Source organism: Diplotaxodon limnothrissa, linkage group LG20, assembly GCF_057381915.1.
Source record: "Diplotaxodon limnothrissa isolate DT_005_m linkage group LG20, D_limnothrissa_male_GT1.1, whole genome shotgun sequence".
NCBI classification, from domain to species: Eukaryota; Metazoa; Chordata; class Actinopteri; order Cichliformes; family Cichlidae; genus Diplotaxodon; species Diplotaxodon limnothrissa.
In genome coordinates this window covers 27,209,354-27,231,851 of record NC_140615.1, presented here as the reverse complement: position 1 = coordinate 27,231,851, position 22,498 = coordinate 27,209,354, and the positions used below count along the sequence as shown (strand labels likewise).

Here is a 22,498-nt window from a genome sequence, read left to right as displayed (position 1 = left end):
TGCTGCTGCTAGCCTTTGTTAGTTGCTGCTAAGAGTTGTAACGAAAAAAAAATCAAAGATGATAGCTGAGGTTTGTAAAAATGATCATTTCAAGCAACTCATAGAGGTTAAAAAATTAAAAGGTTTGAAGTTAGGTTTTTATTTTGAAAATAGGACATTTAAAGCACGGCCTAAAAAGTAGCTTGAGACTTTTATTTTGAAATCCCCACAGAAATAGTTTTAAAAAAATAAAAAAAAAACATGACATTTTAAAGCATTAAATTGGATATTTTATTTTAAAACATTTTTCATAATTTTAAGCATCTACTTTTCTTAGAATTGGACACCGTAATAACAAATTTTAAACTGTGCTAAAGCTAACAGTAGCTGCTCGTTCCTGGCTAATCGATTCATGTAAGTCTTTACTCATGTTCCCTCGTTCCCCTTAGCTTGTTTGTTCGAGGAAAAAATATCTGACTCTTAAGTTATCTGCACAGAGAGCAAGTAGAGTAGGTCTTGGTGCATTTTCTTTCAAAGAATGTGGGCAAAACAATGAATAAACCTGAACAGAAAAAAAAGCTTTTGGCAAAAACAAAAATAACAGGTTAGTTTTAGCTGAAACGTGTTAAAATGCTCTCATCCACTCTGTTTGTCGTATTTTTCACGAGTTTGTCACCAAGAGGCATTTTGGAGCGCAACTATGTGCATTTAGTCCCTAAAGTAGAGCCTGCATACTTGACTGAAGCACTTCCGTTTTATTCTCCTTTATACTTCCAGTCCCTCCACTACATTTGACAACTCTCATTGCTTTTCAGACGAAAACAAAGCCTGGTTTCTACAACCTGTCACATTCAGAAAATCTAGGAGTGAAGTCTCCACCACTCAGAAAAAAGATATTTCCACTCTCAAGCTGTCAGTTGGTTTCCATTTAGATAACTGTTTGAGAGGCAAAGATGTAAGAGGAGTCAAAAAAATGAACATAAACTTGGATAGCAGAACTTTGCTACCCCATTAATCATCTCTCAGCACTTCAGCTTTATCAGATAAAACTACCCAGCCTTGTATAATAAAGTAGCACACTGCAGCAGGTTCAAGAGTAAAATGTTTGGTAAAGCAGTGATGCATCAATATTAAAAGTCATAAATAATAATATTTCTGTCAGAGGAACCATTTTTTTCTGCAGAATCAGGACTTCTGCTTTTTCTACCTTTTGGTGCTTTCAGTATGTCGATTTAGGTACAATTCAGAATGGAAGAACTTTTACTTAGTATTTCTTAAACTGATATTTTATCACCCAGCGCAGGAAGAACATTTCAGATCTTTTATTTAAGCTAAAGTGCCTGTACTGTACTACACTTAATATTATTAATAAAATACTTTACAACTAAAAGTCCTGCATTGTCGTTGTTACAGAAATAAGAAAGTAAAAATAAAAATGGATGTTAAAGTGAGTTAATGATGCATTTTATAATATTGCTTAATATTTTAATTTGAATGTGAAGCCGTTCTGGTGTGTTTGATCATAAGAGAAACTTAACACCTGCATCTGGATAAGCAATAGATGGACCTAAAAATAAAGGAACTGCACCAAATCTATGCTAAAATGTAATATTTCTCTCTGAAATGTAGTTAATTTGAAAAATAAGTCATCTTAAATTTGTACATTCTCGAGGAAATGTGCACCTCTGTTGGAATTTCAGCTGAAAATTCTGATCTGAATAGATCTTTTACCACTAAAATGTGATCATTTTGAACATAATACACTTGATTCTTTAAAAGAATTTTCATTGGATTATGGGACACTGTGGAAGAAAGAACCAGGTCAAAAGAAGTATGTATTTCCATTGCTTTAAAATTGGTCCTGTGGGTTCAGTGAGCAGCAGAGATCTCTGGGTTTAGGTGTTACCTTGTAGATGTGCCTTTGCAGGATGTAGGGATTTGGGCCAGAGTCAAACTTGCCTCTGTTCACGAGCAAGTGTAACACCAGTACCCCTTCTCTCATTACCTGACATTATGGAAGACCCATTCCTCCTTACACTGCAGTTTTTCTTGTCTTTAGTTTGCAGCCTAAAGGCAACATTGCAAACATTACATTAGAATGCAGCTTGAGCAGAGAGAAGTAATGTTGCTTAAAGACAGCTTTTTTTTATGAAGCCCTTTGAGGCGATGCACAAAACAATGTAAACAACACAGCAGAGGAAAAAAATGTAATCCAGTGCTCTTCTATGAGTCTCCGTCAATCACATATAGCTACATTAAGATTATAAATGTAGCCAACATGGCGATACCATAACGACAGCCTTGCAGGCAACACTATGAGGCTGCACTTGGACACAGCAGAAGTTCTAGCTACATTCATGTGAAAAAAAAAAAAAGTTTTCACACTATTTTGCGCAGTCCTCTGAAAATCTAAACACACTCTCACTGCATCCTTAGGATCTAAGTGGGTAAATAGCAGAGAGGGGCTGCCAATCAATTGACTTGTTTAACTGATAGTCAACAAGTGTTGCCACCTGTGTAAAATCAGGTTTTGGTAGGAAAATATTTTGCGCTGCTTTCAAATTGGTCCCAAATAGAGCCCTTTTTCTCACATGACTGTGCATGCTTACAAAGATAATGCTAGCTCGCTGACGTTAATCATTTCAAATTCCAACATCACTCTATTATTTGCTAATTAACAAAATTGAGTGTGACTGTCATTGGTTCTTTAGAAAATTGGTAAGAAACCAAATGAAACATACAGTCGTGCCTGATGAAACATCAGGGGATCAGAAGAGTTATTCCTAAACAGACTTGGATGTGTGCAACATTTTTTTATGGCCATCCATTCAGTACTTGTTTCTTTCACTCAAAAATCGAATATCTTCAGATTTACTTCTTCGAGGTCTGTACAAAAAGTAATGGGAATCCATTAAATAATAGCTGAGATGTTTCAGAGTTTTAGACTGACCAACACTGCAATCCTCAGAGCCATTGTGTAAGTATGGTAGCAAATAGTATCATAAAGCACAGTTGTGAGTGTCTGCCACCAGTGACACTGTAATGTATTGCAGATTGGGTAGCGCTAGTGTCTCTGACAGTTAAGGTCTTTTTTTTTTAATAGAAATAATAAAGCCAGATTTCATCAAAGTTTATTGTTGTCTTTTAGTGGACAAGTATGACACGTTATAACAAAAGAACCGGTACAGCATGATACAGGTACAATAAAGCCAGTGGGAAAAAAATACAACTGAATGCCAAGGAAGAATAAATAGACAAGACAGTGTTGTAAAAACGTAGTCATGGGCTGCGGTATAAAACTTGAAACACACTGGGTCATTTTGATTGTCAGATCCTATAATGTCCATCTAAATTCTACTTGGTGAGACACAGTGAGCCAGGAGACTGCTCCAAAATATGCTGCTTAAGAGCATATACTCATTTGTTTGCAATGAAATGTGACGGGCCTGTAGGTCTGATTAAGGAAGTATTCATATGCTATGTACTCCACAGTGCTCTGATTGAGACCAGATCCCTGCTGGAAATCCCGCTGCTTTTCACTGCTTTGAAAACACAGAACGTGGCTTGCATTCGCATTCAGCTCAGAGGTATGATGAACAGCCTGTTGTCTGGTGTAGCAGTGTGCATTTATTTTAGGCTTTTTTTGGAAGCAACTGACCTACCTACTCATTATTATCATTATTATTATTACCTCCTAAAAAAAGATAATGTAGCCTAGTCAGTAGCTTTTCACAAGCGCATATTCCAAGTTAGGTGCCCAGTTAGAATAAAATAAGGATTGTAGGTGACACAGGGAGTGTGTGTTTGTGGGTGTCACAGCATTTGAAAAATGAGTATGTATCTGACACAGCTGGATGCCTCCACTCTTGCCTGATGACTGTTTTGACAGTTCAGTAATAGCCTGTGTTGACAGTCAAGGCTGCCTTCCACGAATGAAAGCAATTCAACCCGTGCTATTCAGACTAAAACTCCTCTTTCACAGTAATTAGATTCTTGACTAAGATGATTTCGAATCCCTGGGAGCCCAGTCGAACTTGGGAAAACAATTAATCTGGAAAGGGGAAGTACATGCTTTAATTTGGGCCTGATGGAGTGTTTCGCTTTGGAGAAGGACATCTTTTCGAGCATTAAGGAGTTGCTTCCTTTACATCTGGGTAATTTGTCAGAATGCCTCGGGATGATTTGCAGGGAGCAAAAAGACTGAGCTGTACAGAGTTGCATTTTTTTTTGTATGCTGGAAATTAGCTATTTATTTTACAGTGTTATTATCAGGACTTTCCATCAGCGGTTAAATGTTAGTATAAACAAAACATGAAATGCTGGAAGGGTCCTGATTTCGGCAAACCAAATCTGCCTCTTGACTACCTCCTCATGTCTGAAATGAACTGGAAAAAGCACAATAATCATTCATTCCATTTTTGCAACGCAGTGTTGAGGCCTCCCATTATCAGTTAAGTACTTGTTGTCACAAGGTTAAAATAAAATGCTGGATTCCAAATAGCTTTAGGATACCAGCTTCACTCATCCTGACTCTGACATCCTGCCTACACTGAGGTTTATTTCCTAAAGCTGGAGTGAGCTTGCATAACCAGGATCACCTGTGGACCCTCGGCGAAATGGAAAGCCCTCCATGAAAAGCTCACAACATGTCCTCTTTGTTTTAACCTGTTAATCTAATCTAATCATATGAGAAAAACAATAAATCCCAACCCAGCTGTGTTTGCTGCGTCAGAGAGCGGATTAGAAGGATTTAAAAACAGTGCAATTCACCAAGAACCTGGTTTTTTATCCTTGTGGTAATCTCCTGAAATCTCACTCCAACTCATCGCACCATTTAATGTTTCTAGTGCACTGTGTCTGAAAAACAAGATACAAGACGTTACATCATACAGGCGCACAGCAGCGTCTTATGTAATCTTTGTTGAGAAAGGATGCTTACGACACTGAAAACGTTTGATACTCGATCAGTGATGGTGTCATGAATAGAGTAGTGCATTATAGCACGGTGATCTATCACGGCTCATCGTTTCTGACTAAGGTCCACACAGCATCATCAATAAAGGACCCTTAAAATTCAAACTTCAGGAAACGCTACTGATTTTATTTTATAATTAGAAAAAAAACCCTATAATTTTATAAAGTTCAGGTGCTACTTTGAGAATAAAGTGGTAATGTCAAAAATAAAGTCAGCTCTCATAGATCTAGTAGTTATTACCACACTTTATGTGCTAAAAGTGAAATAATATCCCCATTACTAAGTCTAAAGTATGATTTATCTTAATATATGCAAGGCATTTGGCAGGGGCAATCATGACAAAGTTAGTGAGGCAAGGCTGAGATGGTTTGGACATGCACAGAGGAAAGTTCATGGATATTTTGGGCACAGGATGGTTATTATGGAGCTGCCAGGCAGGATGAAAAGTGAAAGACCACAGATGAGGTCCATGGATGCAGTGAAGAGGGGCATGCAGAGGGTTGGTTGCTAAGGATAAGGTGAATTGGGGGCAGATGATCCACCATTGTGACCCCTAAGAGGAGCAGCTGAAAGAAGAAGACTATTTTGTGGATGTTGCCAATTACTAGCAGGTGTAGTTTGAATCGAAACAACTTTTTTCTAACTTGTTATACTTTATTCTTGAAATGTTACAAAATTTTGACTTTATCCTTATAATAAAAAACCACAAGATAAAAAAGTCCTTTAAATTTAATACTTGTATTATTTTGGCCCTAATTCTCCTAATCCCTCCTAATCCTTCGTAGGTATCTGGGCAGGCAGAAACTTTACGATTACTCTTATTGTAACCTTTTACTGCTTTGTCCATGAACACCATATGCTCGTGTATTACTTTCTACCTCATCATCTGTCAGTTAAAAAAACCTTTCCCTAACTTTTCCCTGCTGTTGTGCATCCTTTTCAGTATTCTTCTCCCAGCACCCAGTCCTCTCCTTCCTGTTTACGCTGATACACACACGCCCATGTTGTGAATGCACGATATTATGTCCATTTACAGCCGTGTTAGTATATTCAGAGATTATTTTGTAAGCTGTTCTAAAACCAAAGTTGTTTTCATTGTTCTAAAACATAACAAAAAAAGTGTTATTATGGATGCAGCCTTAGTCTCACGAATTTTTTTGGGTTAATCCCTGTGAGTTTAATACTGATGAAACTCATCGCTGTCAAAGAGCCAGTCTGTTCCACTTTCATGCACCGTTGGCCATTTGATATCAGATTTCCCACCTCCTTTTGAACTTGAATTTACATATAAGCTGCACAACAATATTAGTCGCCTCTATCTTAAAAGGAGTCATGTTTTAATTAAGGATTTCAAAATAATCAAAGGCCCTAACTCCAATGACAAGCTCTGCTTTGTAATACACGCAGTTACTGATGACTTGTCCCTGACATTATATGAAGGATTACATCTGATCCTTTTCAATCTTGATGCAATCCCTAGTCCCACCCAGTGTTTTTATTAAGATTAAGCTACAATCTTAAAACATTATGGATGCTTAGACTTGAAGAAAATTGATTTGTTTCTTTTGAGGCTGCTGTTTGTCTCGGCAGGGTTCCCTTCATCATCGACCAGCTATATGCTGTCTTAGCTCTTTTATGCAGTCAACCTCAGGGTTTTTTCTAGGCTCTGAAACGGCCTTTGTGGGGTGACTATACGCAGCAATAAAGCCTGATTGATCTACATACGGTAGAGGCCATAAGTCATAAGAAAAATGTGCATTTTCAGGCTTTTTTCCAACCATTTGATAAAATGCGGCCAATATGCTGATGCAGGGTTAAGTAAATGAAATCCAATGAACAAAACTGGTTTGAATGAGTTCTAAAAGATTGTAAAGCTGTGGACTAGAGGGGACCTGACCCCTGGAATTCAAAAGACACGTTGCTTGTTGAGTGGTTGTTTGATAAAGTGTTATTAAGCTCTTTTAGAGAGGATTTAAATTGCTACTTTTATTCTCAGTCCCTTAATCATTTGGTGCTGGTTGATTTTCCTTTGGGGGCTGGCTAAAAACCTCTGCGGGGGGTGTGCCAAAAATGTCTTTATGCAGGAAAAACCCTCTCACCCATGTACTTTGTTCCTTCAGTGCGGAGCATGGGAGTCTTTTCTTTAGCATCTTTCATCTCTGTTGTTGGAGTGTGTAATTCTGTCATTTGAAGCACGTTTTGCTGAATTAAAAAAAAGAACAAACAAACAATATTCAGTCACTTCAGTCGAAAAAAAAAAAAAGCACGCACAAAAACACAAAACACCAAACAGTAAGAACAAAGCTATACAAAGTAATGCCACCTTCAGGGTTTGAGTCACAGCTGCTTGAAGAATTTGTCACTTCAGTCAAAATTTAGTGGTTGTGTTTATTCTGTAGTGTTCAAAGTGCTCTGCTGTGTTTGATCAAAAAAAGATGCTGTCTTTGAAGAGCAGGCCAGTTGCTGCTTTTTGTCTGGGTTCTTGACACTCCTGATTTCTACACTTTGCTCTTTGCCAGATAAGCAGCATGCAGATCTTTTTTCCCCCCTGCCAGATTAATGCAACAGGTTTATATGAAACATGTATATTTATGATGGCTCACTGCAGGATGCACCTCTGTTTTGAGCTAGATAAGATTTTTAAATGTTTGCTGTAAGCTATGGCTTCTGAAAAAAAAAGATTACTAAAATAATACAAAATCAGACATAAGCAGTTTAGGAAAATGAGGATATGAAGTTTTCAGGAGCTGGTGCTACATGTTCAAGCTACACATTAGGGGATATAGGGTGTATATTGCATTTCATTTTTAAATTTATCTTTAGTTTATGCAGTGCTAGCACTTATCTGCTCTACACTATCTGTAAAACCTCAATCCAGGTAAGGTGTGCAAACTGATCTTAGTTCCAGCAGTCAGTACAGTCATTCACTTGCATTTTTTTTTTTTTTTGGGAGTGGGGGGAACTAATCCATCTTCAAAACTTTGAAAGGGAAGCCATATTCATTCTCAGATCCCATGAGAAATATTCCCCCTAGTGCTGTAGCTGAGCACGGAGAAATTATTAGCTGATTTTAAGGACTGATAATGGCTCCGCTGTGATTTGGTGGTGCCAGTACGTTGCGGGTATAAAGCAAAGTTGAAACTTTCATTCCGACTACCTGGCCACATGGCAGAAAGAGGAGAATTGAAACAGGAGATATTACTTTTTTTCTCTTTCTTTTTTTTGTTCAGGATGCCTCTTAACTGCATCTGACAGTTGGAAAGGAGACGTGAAGTTCTTTTTTTCCCTTTATAGTATTATTACTCAAATAGCATGTCCTAGCTAGATACAGAGGAGTTTTCAGTTAAGACTTTCAGTTTCCGCCTGGGGGGGTGGAAAAAAAACTTCAGCTTTCCAGAGACCAATCTGTTCCTTCTTCATTCATCACCGGGTCAATGAAGGCTACGTGTTTATTAGTTTGGCTTTTGGTCTGGTCTCTTGTAGAGTGGAAGAGGGTAGAAGATAGACTGCTTGACTCATACTGCTTTGACCGTTTGCAGTAGATGCAGCGACATGGAGTCAGATAAAGGTAGATGAGGATAATCGTTGTAGTCACCATACAGCCGAGCAGCGTTGTGTAGCCAGTGTTGAATAACTCTGCCGTGGGCAGCAGCACCGTCACGTTCACCTCCCGAGTTGCATTCAGTGCCTGTTTAATATCCACAGCTGTGCACACATACAGTCCCGAGTCATTGACCTTGGTTGCTCGGATCTCCAAAGTACCATTAGGAAGCAGGTTAATTAGATTATCATCTATGTTGGCCTTGGTGATGTGCCCCTTGCTTGGGGAGAGCCACGTAAAGGAGAGATCTGTGCTCGTCAGGGATGTTTGGCAGTCTAGACGCATCCTTTCTCCCTCTGAAACCAACACGTTGGAAAGGAGAACTGTTACGGGCTGCAAAACGGGTTTTTCCACAGTGCAGTTGAGGAAGAATCGGTTCTGTTGTAGAAATTGGATGGACGATCGTAGGTCTCCGTTAATGAAGCAGATATGCTCCTCCTTAAAGTCCCTCACTGAGTCATAGCCCCTCAGGTCCCAGTGCCAAAACACGCTGTACATGGAGCAGTCACAGATCAGAGAGTTGTTGTAGAGATACAGGCCCCGCTGCACCAACCTGGGTAAAGCTTTCACATCCTCCCATTGCAGATGGGTCAGTCGGTTGGATGAGAGATCTAACATGCTCAGGAATGGATGAGTGTGATCTTGGATTGAGAAGAAAGGGAAGTCTGTGATTTGGTTGAGGCTGAAATAGACCTTTTTTAAGCTGCTCAGGCCACTCAGTGTGCCGGCCTCCACCCGTGCAATCTTATTATTGAAGAGAAGGAGCTCCTCCAGCCTCCAAAGCCCCTGAAAGTAGTGCTGCTCTACCGCACGAAACTTATTGGAGGACAGGTCAAGGTGCCTGAGACCAGAGACGTTTTGAAAAGTTCCAGGATTCAGGGCTTTGAGTTGATTGTGCGCCATCAGCAGGTTTTCCAGCCTGGACATCCCGTTGAAGCAGCCTGGACTCAGCCAGGAGACATGGTTGTGGCTGAGGTCGAGACTTATTGAGAAAGAGGGCAGGGAGTGAGGTAGCTTGGTAAGTCTGCTGGAGCTACAGCTTACTGCATCGGATATACAGAGGCACACGGAGGGGCAGGTCTCCTCAGTGCTGTGGAGAAAACAGAGCAGCACCAAGAGAAGGCTTGGATTTAGTCCGCAGGTCATGGTTTTTGAATCCTTCAAGGTTTCTAATCCCTCTGGTTCTCCCTGAAAAGATAAGAATCAAATGAGAAACAGGGTGATATATGAGAAGGGTATACTATTTTCAAGTGTTTCAGGCTTTGAGCTGTTCAGCCATACTGGAGCTCTCAGTATCTGTGGTACAGTAGAAGATGAAATGGTTCACTTTAGTGACCATGAATCCTTTTAACTCTATATAAAATATTTGGAATGCTTTGGAATAAGAAATCCTCATGCTGGGATATTTTCAAATGTTTCAACAGTCAGATTCATGCAGACTACTTATTCCTCTATTTAGTGATTATGCCTCTGTAGATCAGCAAAAGGCGATTTTAAATGACAAGAACTTCATCTTTAATGCAAAGGCTCTAGCAAAGATATTGCAAATATGAAATCTTTTCCATAGTCATTCTATTTGCACAGACCCCAAAGTCTTTGAATAATTAGACATTTTTAAATATAAAGACTGTTTTTGACTGCCTCAACCTGAAGACATCACCATGCATGTTTGTTCGGTCTTTATTTTGGACAGAAATCATGTTTAGGTGAGTTGAGATCAGGGCTTCTTTCTCAGTATATTTTATTTTTCAGTTGTGAAGTTCCATTCTGCAGCATTTCACTGATCTTGCGCAAAAAGTCCAACCAAGGTCGTTTTAGAAGCAAGTCTCGCCAGCCGTTATCTTAAAACCCCTCTGGGTACCTATTTTGGAATATTTTTAAAATGTATTAAACTTTCAAAATAGAATCAGTCAGTCAGATCAGATAAAAAACATTTAAAATCAATGCTGAGTTTTACCTAAAAGTATATTTTCTTTAAAAAAATATTTTTTACTTGAACCACAGTTTGTATTACTACAGAAATCGACTATAGTTTTCAGCTATTTTATAAAGTCTCTGTTACACCTCTATACACTTACAGTTATATACTCTTATTGTCTTGATAATTTGTTTTGTTTCTGTTTTTCGAGTCTAATGATGACCTCTTATTTTCCATGTTCACATCTTTTCAATAAACGGCTACACAATAAAAATACTTAGCCCAAACCAAACACTTAAAATCAGTTTCTTAATTTGTCATGAATAACGTGTAAACTGACCAACCATGAACTGCTCAGTTGGCTCGCTTAAACCTAATTCTTTGAAAAAGGAGGACTGTGTATAAAATTGGCTGTAATTTCTAAATGGTTAAGGCAATGTTTTTGTTTACACCCTTGAATTAAAGCTGAAAGTGCAGTGCAATCACATCTTGATTGCTTCATTTAAAATCCATTGAGTGTGCACAGTCTAAATTGTGAAAACTGTGTTCTTGTCCAGCTACACGCGGACCTGTATACACAGTAATCACTGTCTCTAAATGACAATTATTTTTATTGTTTCTTGGCACGTCGATTGTTGTGTGTTATTAACTGAGCATTCAGCAGCTAACAAAGAGGCCAAAGCCAAAACTTTAAAAAAGGCAGACATAAACTGAGATTATCCGCAATCACAGCAGAAAAGTGTCTTTCAGCCTGCGACATAAAGCTTTTTTCAGTTCAATACCTCTGAACTCTAACAACTCATCTATACCAAACTTACAGAAAATAAATGCCAACTAATTTCCCTTTAATCACCAAATTCATAAACTGACTAATCACCACAGCTCTATATAATTAAAAACTTTTCAGCACATTGTGAAAGCATAGTGTGGACATACTTTACCTTCAAAAATGTTTTTAAGTCTTTATGAAATTAAAAGCTCAAAAGGAGAAAAGTTCACACTACTCCCAGACAAGTGAGCAATTTTGTTCACATAGTTAATCTCATTCTCCCTTCCAAAAAAATAAAATGAAGAAAGGAACACACGGCCAAACCACAAATCCAAAATAAACTGCTTAGCGACAATACGAGACTCCAACTTTCTTTCGTTTTCCCGCTTTCAGAGTTGTATCCCCATCAATGAATACCCACAACATAGCTGTCTAATCCTTATCTCCTTTCGGATCCTCCTCCCGAGGCGCTCGAGGAATAATTCAAGGCTCCCGCCGTTCTCCTCAGCTAACTTTAAGGTCCCCCTAGCAGGCTTTTTCTCCTCTTCCCAAATGAGAGTGCCGCTCGAGAAACATCCTGCGGTGCTTTGCAGTGTATAACAAACAGCATAGAGCTCAGTTAATCTCCCACAATCCCCCCTCCTTCTCCGTGTCATTTAGAGACCAGTCTTGTGTCTCCCTCTCTCATCATTAAGTAATCATGCTGGTGGCTGCCCTCCTCGTTCTCTCTGTCTCTCTTTCTCCATTTTTAACCAATATCAGTTTTCCCACACTGATCTGTTAGTGTGCTAGTAGATTTGTATGATTTTGCTTGCTAACATATTAGCAGAGCCCAGGAGCTTTACACATGAATATTGCATGTGTTATCCGGTAACCTTTCACCAGTAATCCCAGGGGCATGAAACTTGGCTGTGCTCGATGTGTTTTTGTTTTTCTTTGAGTATGTGTGACTGTGTCTTAGTGCTGGTTTTCTTAATGCTGTAAATACACCTGTTTTTTCTGTGAGCTTGGAAACCCTCTTCATCTTTTGGTGTATTTGAAGGCTTTTCGGGTCTTTTCCTCACCTGTGTGCTCTGCGTCTATTTGAGTGGTTTTAAGTCGATCGACATTAGCTTCCTCCTGCCCCCGAATATGCACACATTCACTCTTCCTCTAAGTGCCTTATGCAGTACATCCTCTGCTTTCTTTCTGAACTCCAACATTGCTCCGTTCCCATCTCTTGGCTGTGGGTTTGACTGGATATATGCTGTCCATGGTGCTTGGTCATGGTGGTCCTGACAGCTCTGGTTTCTGTCACAGTGAATTAGCTTTGCCTCCCAGCAGCCACCTCCTCTCTGCTAGCCCCAACCCACCACCTCCCTCTGTGCAAGTGCTCGGGGCTTTGACTGACTCCCACTCACTCACTCACTCACTCACTTTGCAGAGGCACATAACCTGATTCCCCACGGATTCAAACTCGCTGGATGGGCTTCACTTCCTTCTCAGACGGTGGGGTAATGGAGAAAGATGTCGGTGTCCACAGAAATGTGGATGAGAACGACTAAGGAGGAATGTTAAGTTCAACAAGAGATCGATTTAAAAACCTGCTCCTTAGTTTGTTTGGGGGTTTTTTTGTTTTTAAAAATGGGTTGAGCATGAAGAAAACACATTTGGCTGTGTTTGTGCTGAAATGAAAAAGCAATGACACAATCTTGTCCCAGGGCTAGTCATCAGCTTGGCTGCAACATGTAAGAAATACATACACCCACACGTGTACATTTGAGATATGTTAGGAATGGATTCTAAACAGGCCCTTCTTGTAGGTGTTATGTTTACGTGGGCTTGTAATGTGGCTCAAATGGCTCTCTTAGTAATTTGTCTATTTGCCTGCAAATTGAACCTTGTCCTACTATAAAGAAAGCCTTAATCTCGATAGCTTTTTAAATATTCACCTTTCATTGATTGTTTTAAGGTGTTATGTAACACTCCTAGCACCGTTTGCTGAATGGGCTGCTGAATGTATTGCTGTAGTGTTAGTCCCCAAGTCCCTGATTATAAGGGGATCACACATGACCTATAAACCAGAGTGTGCATAAGCTGATAATGATTCATGGTTTTGGCATATGAGGCTTTAAATTAGGTTCATGATTGTGCCAGTGTGATGTCACTGGCAGCATTTGGTTTTAGCTTCGGTGTAACTGTGTGGGGAACGTATTCTTTTGCTCAGGCAGGCCCTTGTTTTGCTGCTCTTGATGTGGTTGAACAATTGTGGTACTTTATTATTTTTGATTTTGACTCCCAAGATCAATTCAATCAAAGCACGAGGAGGTAAACAAAAGAAAAAGAGTTGAGCGTCTATGCAGCTTATTCTCCTAAATTGCAAAACAATTATTTTTGCCCTTTTCTGCTGATTGTCTTGTCACGGTCTGCGGAGGCAGACCGTGCGGAAAGGTGTGTGGTGGACCCAGGTGCGAACACAAACGAGGATGCAGGAGTGGATTCCAACAAACGAGCCTTTTATTATGGCTGATGAAAAGAACAAAAACAGAATGAGGGCAGCATACGTGTAGTACTCAACAGAAAACCTAAACTGGACAAAACTAAGGAAAGACTATGGCTGGAGGTACAGAACACAGGAGGTGGTAACACAGACGACGCGAGACAGACTGTATGAAACACAGAGACTAAATACACATGAGGGATGATCAGGGGAAGTGGCCACACATGGGAACACAGCTGACACACATGAACTTAACGACAGGACAGAAGGAGTGAAACTGAATACACTGACCGTGAATACAGACTTTCAAAGTAAAACAGGAAACATGGAGATTAGACAAGACACATGAACCGGGGAGACGTAGTACAGGGGAGATGACATAACCGACAGCATGGACTTGACAATATAAGACACGCAGACATAAACACACGAAGGGCAAGGGAGACTTAATACACGGGTAATATGTACAAATGGCTGGACTGCCTTAGTGACCCTAAACAAAGAATAAACATCAAAATAGGCTAAAACACAAAACACTGGGTCGCACGACCCAGGACCATGACAATACCCCCCCCTCAAGGGCTGGCTCCCGACAGCCCAAAACCGAGAAACCAAACAAAAACAGAAAAACCCCACCCAGGGCGGGAGGCGGGGGACCAGGACGGAGGGACCAGAACAGGAAACAAAACGAACAACAGAACACACAGGAGCACAAGACCAAAGTCCAAACAAAGTTCAGGGGGCCGACCCAGAGCCCACAGGCACAAGAGTACACGGGTCACATGGTCGGTGGGCCGACCAGGCGGGCGGCACAGGTGACAGAGCTGGTCCGGAGGCCGGCCGCGCAGAAGGCAGCGGCGGCGGCGAAGGAGACGACGGAGCAGTTCAGGGGGCCGGCCGCGCGGAAGGCAGCGGCGACGGAGCAGTGTCAGGCGCACTGGCCGAGGCCCGGTGGACACAGGACCAGACGAGGCTGAAGACTCCTATGAGGCCGGACCAGACAAAGACGCCGGCTCTGAGGCTGCAGCCGACGACGACTCTGAGGCTGCAGCCGACGACGACTCTGAGGCTGCAGCAGACGACGCAGAAGGTGGCTGGATGGGCGGCTCGGGCCCCCCAGCCGACGTGGCATGGTGCTGGACGGGCTCCTCGGGCCCCCCAGCAGACGTGGCATGGTGCTGGACGGGCTCCTCGGGCCCTCCAGCAGACGTGGCAGGTTGCTGGACGGGCCCCTCGGGCCCTCCAGCTGAGACATGAGGCTGAACGGGCCCCTCGGACCCTCCAGCGGAGACATGAGGCTGAACGGGCCCCTCGGACCCTCCAGCTGACGAGACATGAGGCCGGAGGGGCTCCTCGGGCCCTCCAGCTGGCATGACGTGAAGTGGTGTGGATGCTGCAGGATGCCGGATAGGCACACCCGGGCATCCAGCAGCAGGCGCAGGGTGAACAGTTAAGGAGGCCCCTGGCTGGACCGGGAGCAGGGCTGCCACCTGGACAGGGAGCAGAGCAGGAGGCTGTCGTGGTGGCGATGACTCTCTTGAGCCTCCAATGGAAACATGAGCCGGTGCAGGCGCCTGCAGAGCGACAACCGCTCCCACCTGAGCGCCGAGGCTGGGTGCGGAGCTCAGCTGTGTACTGACTGGCATAACTTTGGGAACCCACCTGGGTGTAGGAACAAACCGGACGGCAGCCATTCCCGCCTGGGGTGTAAACGCAGGATATGGCTGACCTCCGGCTGCCCTGACCCTGGTGGTGGGAGCTAGCTCAGGTGCTGGCTGGGTGTCCACTGCCTCTACCTGGAGATCAGACGCAGGTGAGAGGTCAGGTAACGCCACAGCCACCCTGGGAGTGAGCACGAAGCTCCGGACACTGTCCTTGGCAGATGTAAGCAGAGGAGCAACGACAGACAAGGACCTTGATGTCTCTAAGTCCTTAACACAGTCCGAATTGTCCTTAGTTGCCCTTCTTGGGGAGCTAAACACTCCTTCTGTCTTGGAGCACGATTCAAACAATATTTCAGACCAGAAGCAAGGTGGCTCAGTGACACAAGTGACAGTTATGTTGTCCCAGGAAGCATGACTCTTAAGGCCAAGACTCGATGCATGAACCCACATAACACAACCAGGACTAGGTGCAGATGATTTGAACACAATAATTTGGCAGTCACATGGGAGACAACTACACTTACTGGAGTCTAAGAGCCCTGTTGGCGAGACTGAGTTAAGGAGGGGTTCAGCCCCACACACTAGGCGGCTGTAGAAAGCTAGTGAGTGGGATGCACATGGACTTGGCGTGGCATAGAAAACATAGTGGACTGGCTCTGAGCAATCCGGCTGAATTGTCCTTAGATCGGCCAGTTCATTAACTGCAGTCAAAAGGCCCTGGCCCAGGGGTGCGGTTAAAGGGCTAGCTGGTTTGTGATGATTAGCGTGGCGCCCCCACCCGACAGTCTTGGAAACACAAAATACAGCCTTGTCATTAGATAAGGGGAAAGCACAACATAAACAGACCTTCACTTTAGTATTAACAGAAATCACAATGCCATTCACAGACATAGGAAAACCCGGCAGGCCCTTAATACTCGTCCAGCCCCGGCGGACTGGTGCAGAAGAGCGGTTGCTGATGTCGGACCCCAAAGCACTCACTCTGGTCAAATCATCAGCAGAGTGAGGAACCTGGGGCCCGATTAGCGCCGGAACATAACATACAATTTCCCGATCAACACCAGACGTTCCTTCTTGCGCTGGGCTAGTTACATAAGCAGAACATTCATTATTCGGCTTGGGAACAGGGAAAAAAGACCCCAAAAGGTGGGTGCTAGTCAAAGGGAATACAGTCTTATTACTAGTCAGATCAGACGTTTTCTCACGTGATTTATAGTCAATGGATAGCAGGGGCTGAGACACAGTCTTCGAAAAGGCTCCAGATGCCGTAACAGTCTTAAAAGAAGCCTCCTTAGCGAAAGACGCATGTCCTGGGTGTGCAGCGTCTTCTCTATCCTCTATCTCCCTAACCTCCCCCTCAGCCTGCACACTCATAATAACAGGGTTTAACAGAACATCGCACGGGTTGATCCCCAAAACCGAAGTGCCTATGGCCGGTTTGGCAGTGTCAGGTTCACAGTACTGTGAGGGCAGTGTGGCGTCCCCAAAAACAGCATGCCCAACACCAGAAAACTTAGCTTTATTGCCAATACAAAACGTAGGCACGAGAGTAACACCTTCAATATCAGTAGCCAGAGGCACGGGAAAGACAGCTTCTTCACTGGCCTCCGAGAAAACAGACTGTGACACGGTGCCTGGGGGGGTGACAGAGTTAACAGTACCGGTACACGGGGTCTTCATCTCTGAGACATTTATTGTCCCTCCGAGCCCCTCGCTCTCAGTACATCCAGAGCGATTAGGTGGACACAAAACATCGTCACTAACCTCCGAGCGTCGGGCGATGCGGCGGCGACGCGAACGCCGTTTCTTCTTGGCCGTGGGTCCCGTTGACGTGGAAAGTGGAGCCTCTTGCGGCGTCGCAGAGGCTGAGGCGGCGAGTGTTGGCGGGGCGGCAGGCGGGAGCTCCAGGCAACTCCGGGGGCCCCCAAGGGCTAGGCGTGTCCCGCGGAAGATCTCACCGTAGTGAGGAGCGAGCCATGGCTCCTCCCGTAGCTCCTCCTGCAGTTGCGCGCATGCGGCGCGCTGCCGCCCCTCGAGGTCGGAATCCATGCCCCCCACAGCTTCCTCGTGTAGCTCAGTGGAGGGCGACACATGCCGTAGCGATGAGCGACGGCGACGTGAACGTCGCTTCCGTCTTGAAGTGGACACGGACGGAACTTGGATTTCTGTGGCGAGCGGCTCCTCGTCTTCCGACCACATCCGCGCCAGATAAGAAGCGGGAGAAGTGTAGTCCGATCGAGGCGGCGAGGACGGGCGGCCGGTCCGAGGCGGGGCGGCTGGCAGAAGCTCCTCCTCGGAGATAAGCCAGGGCTTCCAGCGTAGCTCGTCCTCCCGATACGCCCGCAACACCTGCTGCCGCTCCTCCTCACCGAAGTCAATAGCCTCGGGCATCTCCGTGCAGACAGGCGATGGCGAAGATGCGGAAGCCGATGAAGTGTGTGTGTCGGTGGTGAGCCTCACCATTCCGACTCTGACCGCCACTGGTTCATGAGGTAGCGGGGTAACACCGCAACAGCATGGCTCTGGTGACGACTCACGCTCGCCGGGCCGCTGCTGCTGCGGGCGGAGTCGGAGAGTGGAGACGAGAAAGTCGCTGACGAGGGGGTGCAGCGTCTCCCATAACCAGGGGAACACGGACACGCACACCCCTACTTGGCGGGCTAACTCTTCCCGTTCCCCCTCTCTGGGACAGTGCAGCCATCGGTCGCATAGCGACTCCACTGTCCGGACGATCTCCATGTCATGTGTCGCTGGGTCCGGCATGCTCGCGTCGTACTGTCACGGTCTGCGGAGGCAGACCGTGCGGAAAGGTGTGTGGTGGACCCAGGTGCGAACACTAGTGATGTGACGTTCTGTATCGAGGCTTCGGAGCGTGTGTCGAGTAATGGAGGGGGCGTTTCCGCGAAGCGCGTATCGAGGCTTGCTTCATTTATGGGAGGAGCTGAAAATGATGACGTCCGAAGCCTCGCTGCCCGGCTGTACCACGTGACTGGTTCGAACTTTGCCGCGAGATATGACAGCGATATAAAGCCCTCAGACTTCATTCAAAATGTGGGTGTTTGATGGAGAGTTGCGGTTAGTGAGAGTTTGGAGACAGTTTGGAGGTTTATGAGAGTGAGGAGAGAAAGTCAGGAGAGAATGGAGCCAGCTAAGAAGAGGAGGATGTCCTCCCCTGTGTGGGAACATTTTGATCTTATTCCTCCCAACAAGGTATGTAAATTTCTACAGAAGATGTATTTTCATAATACTGATGGTGCAATACAATTTATGTTAAGCTGTCTGTACTTTTGTACAAGGTGAAGTGTTTGCTATGTGCCAGGGAGCTGGGATATAACAACTACACCTCATCCATGCTTAGGCACTACAGAGCTTTGCATGAGAATAAGGGGAACACCGATTGTGGAGCAAGACCAGGTGAGCCATCAAATGCAATGATAATATAGCATGCTGTAATGTTACTAAATGATATAACAATATTATACAACTGTTATAAGTTACGTGTGTGATATTTATATTTGTGCTTTATCTTTATTGTCTTTCCTCAGGAGAACAATCTCAAATAGATGAAGACCTGGTCAGCATGGTGATTGAGGACTCACAGCTATTTAGCATTGTGGAGGACAAAGGATTCAAAAGATTTGTTAAATCATTAAATCCCAGCTATGTTCTCCCCACTAAAAAGGCCATAAAAGCAGTGAAAATGTAGTTTTTACAGAATAAAATATGAACAGGCAGGACTGAGGCTCAAAGCCTCAGTGTGTAGCTGTCCATACCTCAACGTTACAAAAGCACAACTACTGTCCACACCCCAACCACACCTCACCTCACAGTAAATGATCATTTCCATTTCAAGCATTTCCAAATAATCATTTTCCATACTGCCACTATAAATATACACAGTATACTGCCATCACTACAATATACATGTTTTACACACTCCTTTTGTTGTTGACATTTACAGGCTGTGTGCAAAATGCCACACTCTTCAAATTCATGCCACCTATTATTTTTTACGTCCAGTAGGTGTCCTGCTAGAGCAAATGAAGCTTCATGAAGCTTCGCATTGGGGTGAACCAATTGGATGAAAAGCTTCAGTGCTTCATGGGGCTTCATCTGCCCATCACTAGCGAACACAAACGAGGATGCAGGAGTGGATTCCAACAAACGAGCCTTTTATTATGGCTGATGAAAAGAACAAAAACAGAATGAGGGCAGCATACGTGTAGTACTCAACAGAAAACCTAAACTGGACAAAACTAAGGAAAGACTATGGCTGGAGGTACAGAACACAGGAGGTGGTAACACAGACGACGCGAGACAGACTGTATGAAACACAGAGACTAAATACACATGAGGGATGATCAGGGGAAGTGGCCACACATGGGAACACAGCTGACACACATGAACTTAACGACAGGACAGAAGGAGTGAAACTGAATACACTGACCGTGAATACAGACTTTCAAAGTAAAACAGGAAACATGGAGATTAGACAAGACACATGAACCGGGGAGACGTAGTACAGGGGAGATGACATGACCGACAGCATGGACTTGACAATATAAGACACGCAGACATAAACACACGAAGGGCAAGGGAGACTTAATACACGGGTAATATGTACAAATGGCTGGACTGCCTTAGTGACCCTAAACAAAGAATAAACATCAAAATAGGCTAAAACACAAAACACTGGGTCGCACGACCCAGGACCATGACATGTCTCTCATCATACAGTAAAAGTCTGTGTACTTTTAACAGAATGAGGTCCCCTGGAATGTCACTTTTAGCACCTTCTTCATCTCTTCCACCTTTTTTCCACTTGAGATTGCCTGCAGATCTTTTTGGGAGTCTCTATTTGTCTCTGCATGTTCCGGTGTGCGTCTGTTGTCAGGCTGGTGTCTGTTGCTTCAGCCCGCTGTTCTGTAAAATCCCTAATCTAATCAGTATCTTTGTATCCAGCTGCTTCGCAAATCCTGCCTCCCTCCTTCTCATATATGTGATTGGACTCAGCCAATGCAAAATACGCTTGTCAAGTCAGCCAGGTTCAGAGTGGACCTCAAAGCTTAAACCCTGACCCAGATGCATCCTGTCCCCAGCAGAAAGTGATTTTTTCTCTTTACCATCTGCTGCAGGGAAGGGGGAAAGGGGGAAAAAAAGAAACGCAGTGGTGCACAGCGAAACGTCTGCTCTTATCTTGCCCTTGAGAAACTGCAAAGCTCGCTAAGAGTCGATAATATAAAGCTTTAAATTCTCAGATGTAAGAAGAATATTTTTGTTGAACATTAAAGACATGCGGGGATGTAGAAAAGACTATTTCAGACTTCTTTTGTTATTATACTTCCTCTTACTTAAAAATAATACCTTGGTTCAGAAAAACCTCGCTGAGATTAAACATCTCTTTCAAGAAAAACCTGACAAAGATAGGCAAAAAGAAAGATGAACACAGGTAAACAACATTACACAAACAACACAAAAATAAAACATCTCTCCGAAGGATATGTCACACTGCAGAGCGAAAAACACTCCAGCGTGAGTCCTAAATGAAAAATATGTTAATATCACAAAACATTTGGTGATGTGATTTGAAAAACAAGCTAAAGTGAAGGAAACTCAGGTGAAACAAGTCATGTCAAACTGAGAGTCAATCACTGAATAAATGACTGACATTGTGACATGTTAGGTTGAGACACAAAAGCAGGTTTGACTCTCACATTATTGCGCATGACCTCCCAAGTCCCGCAGATGAAGTGTTTCCACTACCTCTGTGTGCCAGTTGTGAACCTTTGAACCTGAATAGGTGCACCCTTGTTCAGTGTCTTTCAACAGCTTTTTGTTAGCATGGCTGGCAGCCAGGTTCTCAAATATAAATGAGTCAGTGCCTGGGTAAAGATTTGGAGCGTTGCATTTTATTTCTTTTCTTTCCCCGGGCGAATTTGCAGTCTGGATGAGTTCTTTGCTGAAAAGGAGTTGCAGGCAGTATGAGACTGTTTGCTTGTCACGAGGAGCTGCTCAGATGCTCCATATGTTCTGTGTTCACTGTGATTGCAGTGCATTATTCAAGAATATCTTACTCAAAGCTCCCACAACCTGGTGAGTTTTTTTTTGTTTCACGTTGCATAATCTGAATCACAAACAGCATACTTAGGCACAACATGACTATCTCCACTTTGAAATGTTCTTCATTCATCCAGTCTCTTGCATAAAGTGACTGTAACTGTGAAGAGACAAGCACCCCATCTAGTGGTTTAAGACTTTAACATTCCAGTTACAGTATTTTTGTTATGTTTTCTTATTAGAATTAACACTTCTACAAATTAAATAACATTGATTGAAAGCATTAATCTGTAGCATTTACATGATAACACTGAATAAAACTTGCTAGAAGACACACAGTACTTTAATAATGATGCAGTCAAAGCAGCCTTTATGTATTGGTTCAGTTCTGGATAGTGACTGTCTTGTGTATATTTCGTGCATGTTGCCTGAATCAGCAACAGTTAGCTCAGTTTAATGGTGAAAAATTACTAGCCTTGCCTTGTGGAAACTCACTCATTTAATTCATTTAGCATATTGTTTACTTCATATCCAAGCTGCACATATTAAACGCATGATGGATAACTTGATAAAACAAGGTGGTAATCTAGCCTTGCTGGCTCCCAGTGCTTCCAGCGCTTTTTTTATGCTAAGCTAAATTACTGTGTGCCTGCTTTGGCTCCGTATTTAACAGACAGTTATGAAATTAATATTGATCTTGTTTTAATAGTGCAATTTTGTTGATTGCATTTAAAAAAAAACACTGACAGTTCTGGACATCGTTCGATTTTTAAACCCGCTTGAATCTTGCAGAGCGTGAGGCGGGCGGAAAAGAGAACAAACTTAAATTTGAAAAATTATCCCTCACTGAGGTGAAATCTCACCTCACTGCTTTCATGCTCAGATGTTTGGTGTTTACACGACCGTCGAGTACAAGCGTAACTATCATAATAACACGTCTTGATGCGTATCAGTATATGAAGAGCAGACAGAGGGCTCGGGGTGTGAACTGCCCATGTCTCCTCAGCCTCTATTATCTCTGTTGATTGTTAACGGATTTCAATTAGGATTCGCAGG

At 43.3% G+C, this 22,498-nt stretch overlaps 1 protein-coding gene across 1 annotated transcript; it reads right to left on the bottom strand.

The window, feature by feature from the left end:
• Positions 1-8,339: 8,339 nt before the first annotated feature.
• On the bottom strand, positions 8,340-9,701 carry LOC146611089 (amphoterin-induced protein 3). The gene has a single exon (XM_085345451.1). It carries the CDS (start codon positions 9,699-9,701, stop codon positions 8,340-8,342), a length of 1,362 nt encoding a protein of 453 aa, XP_085201577.1.
• Positions 9,702-22,498: the final 12,797 nt, after the last annotated feature.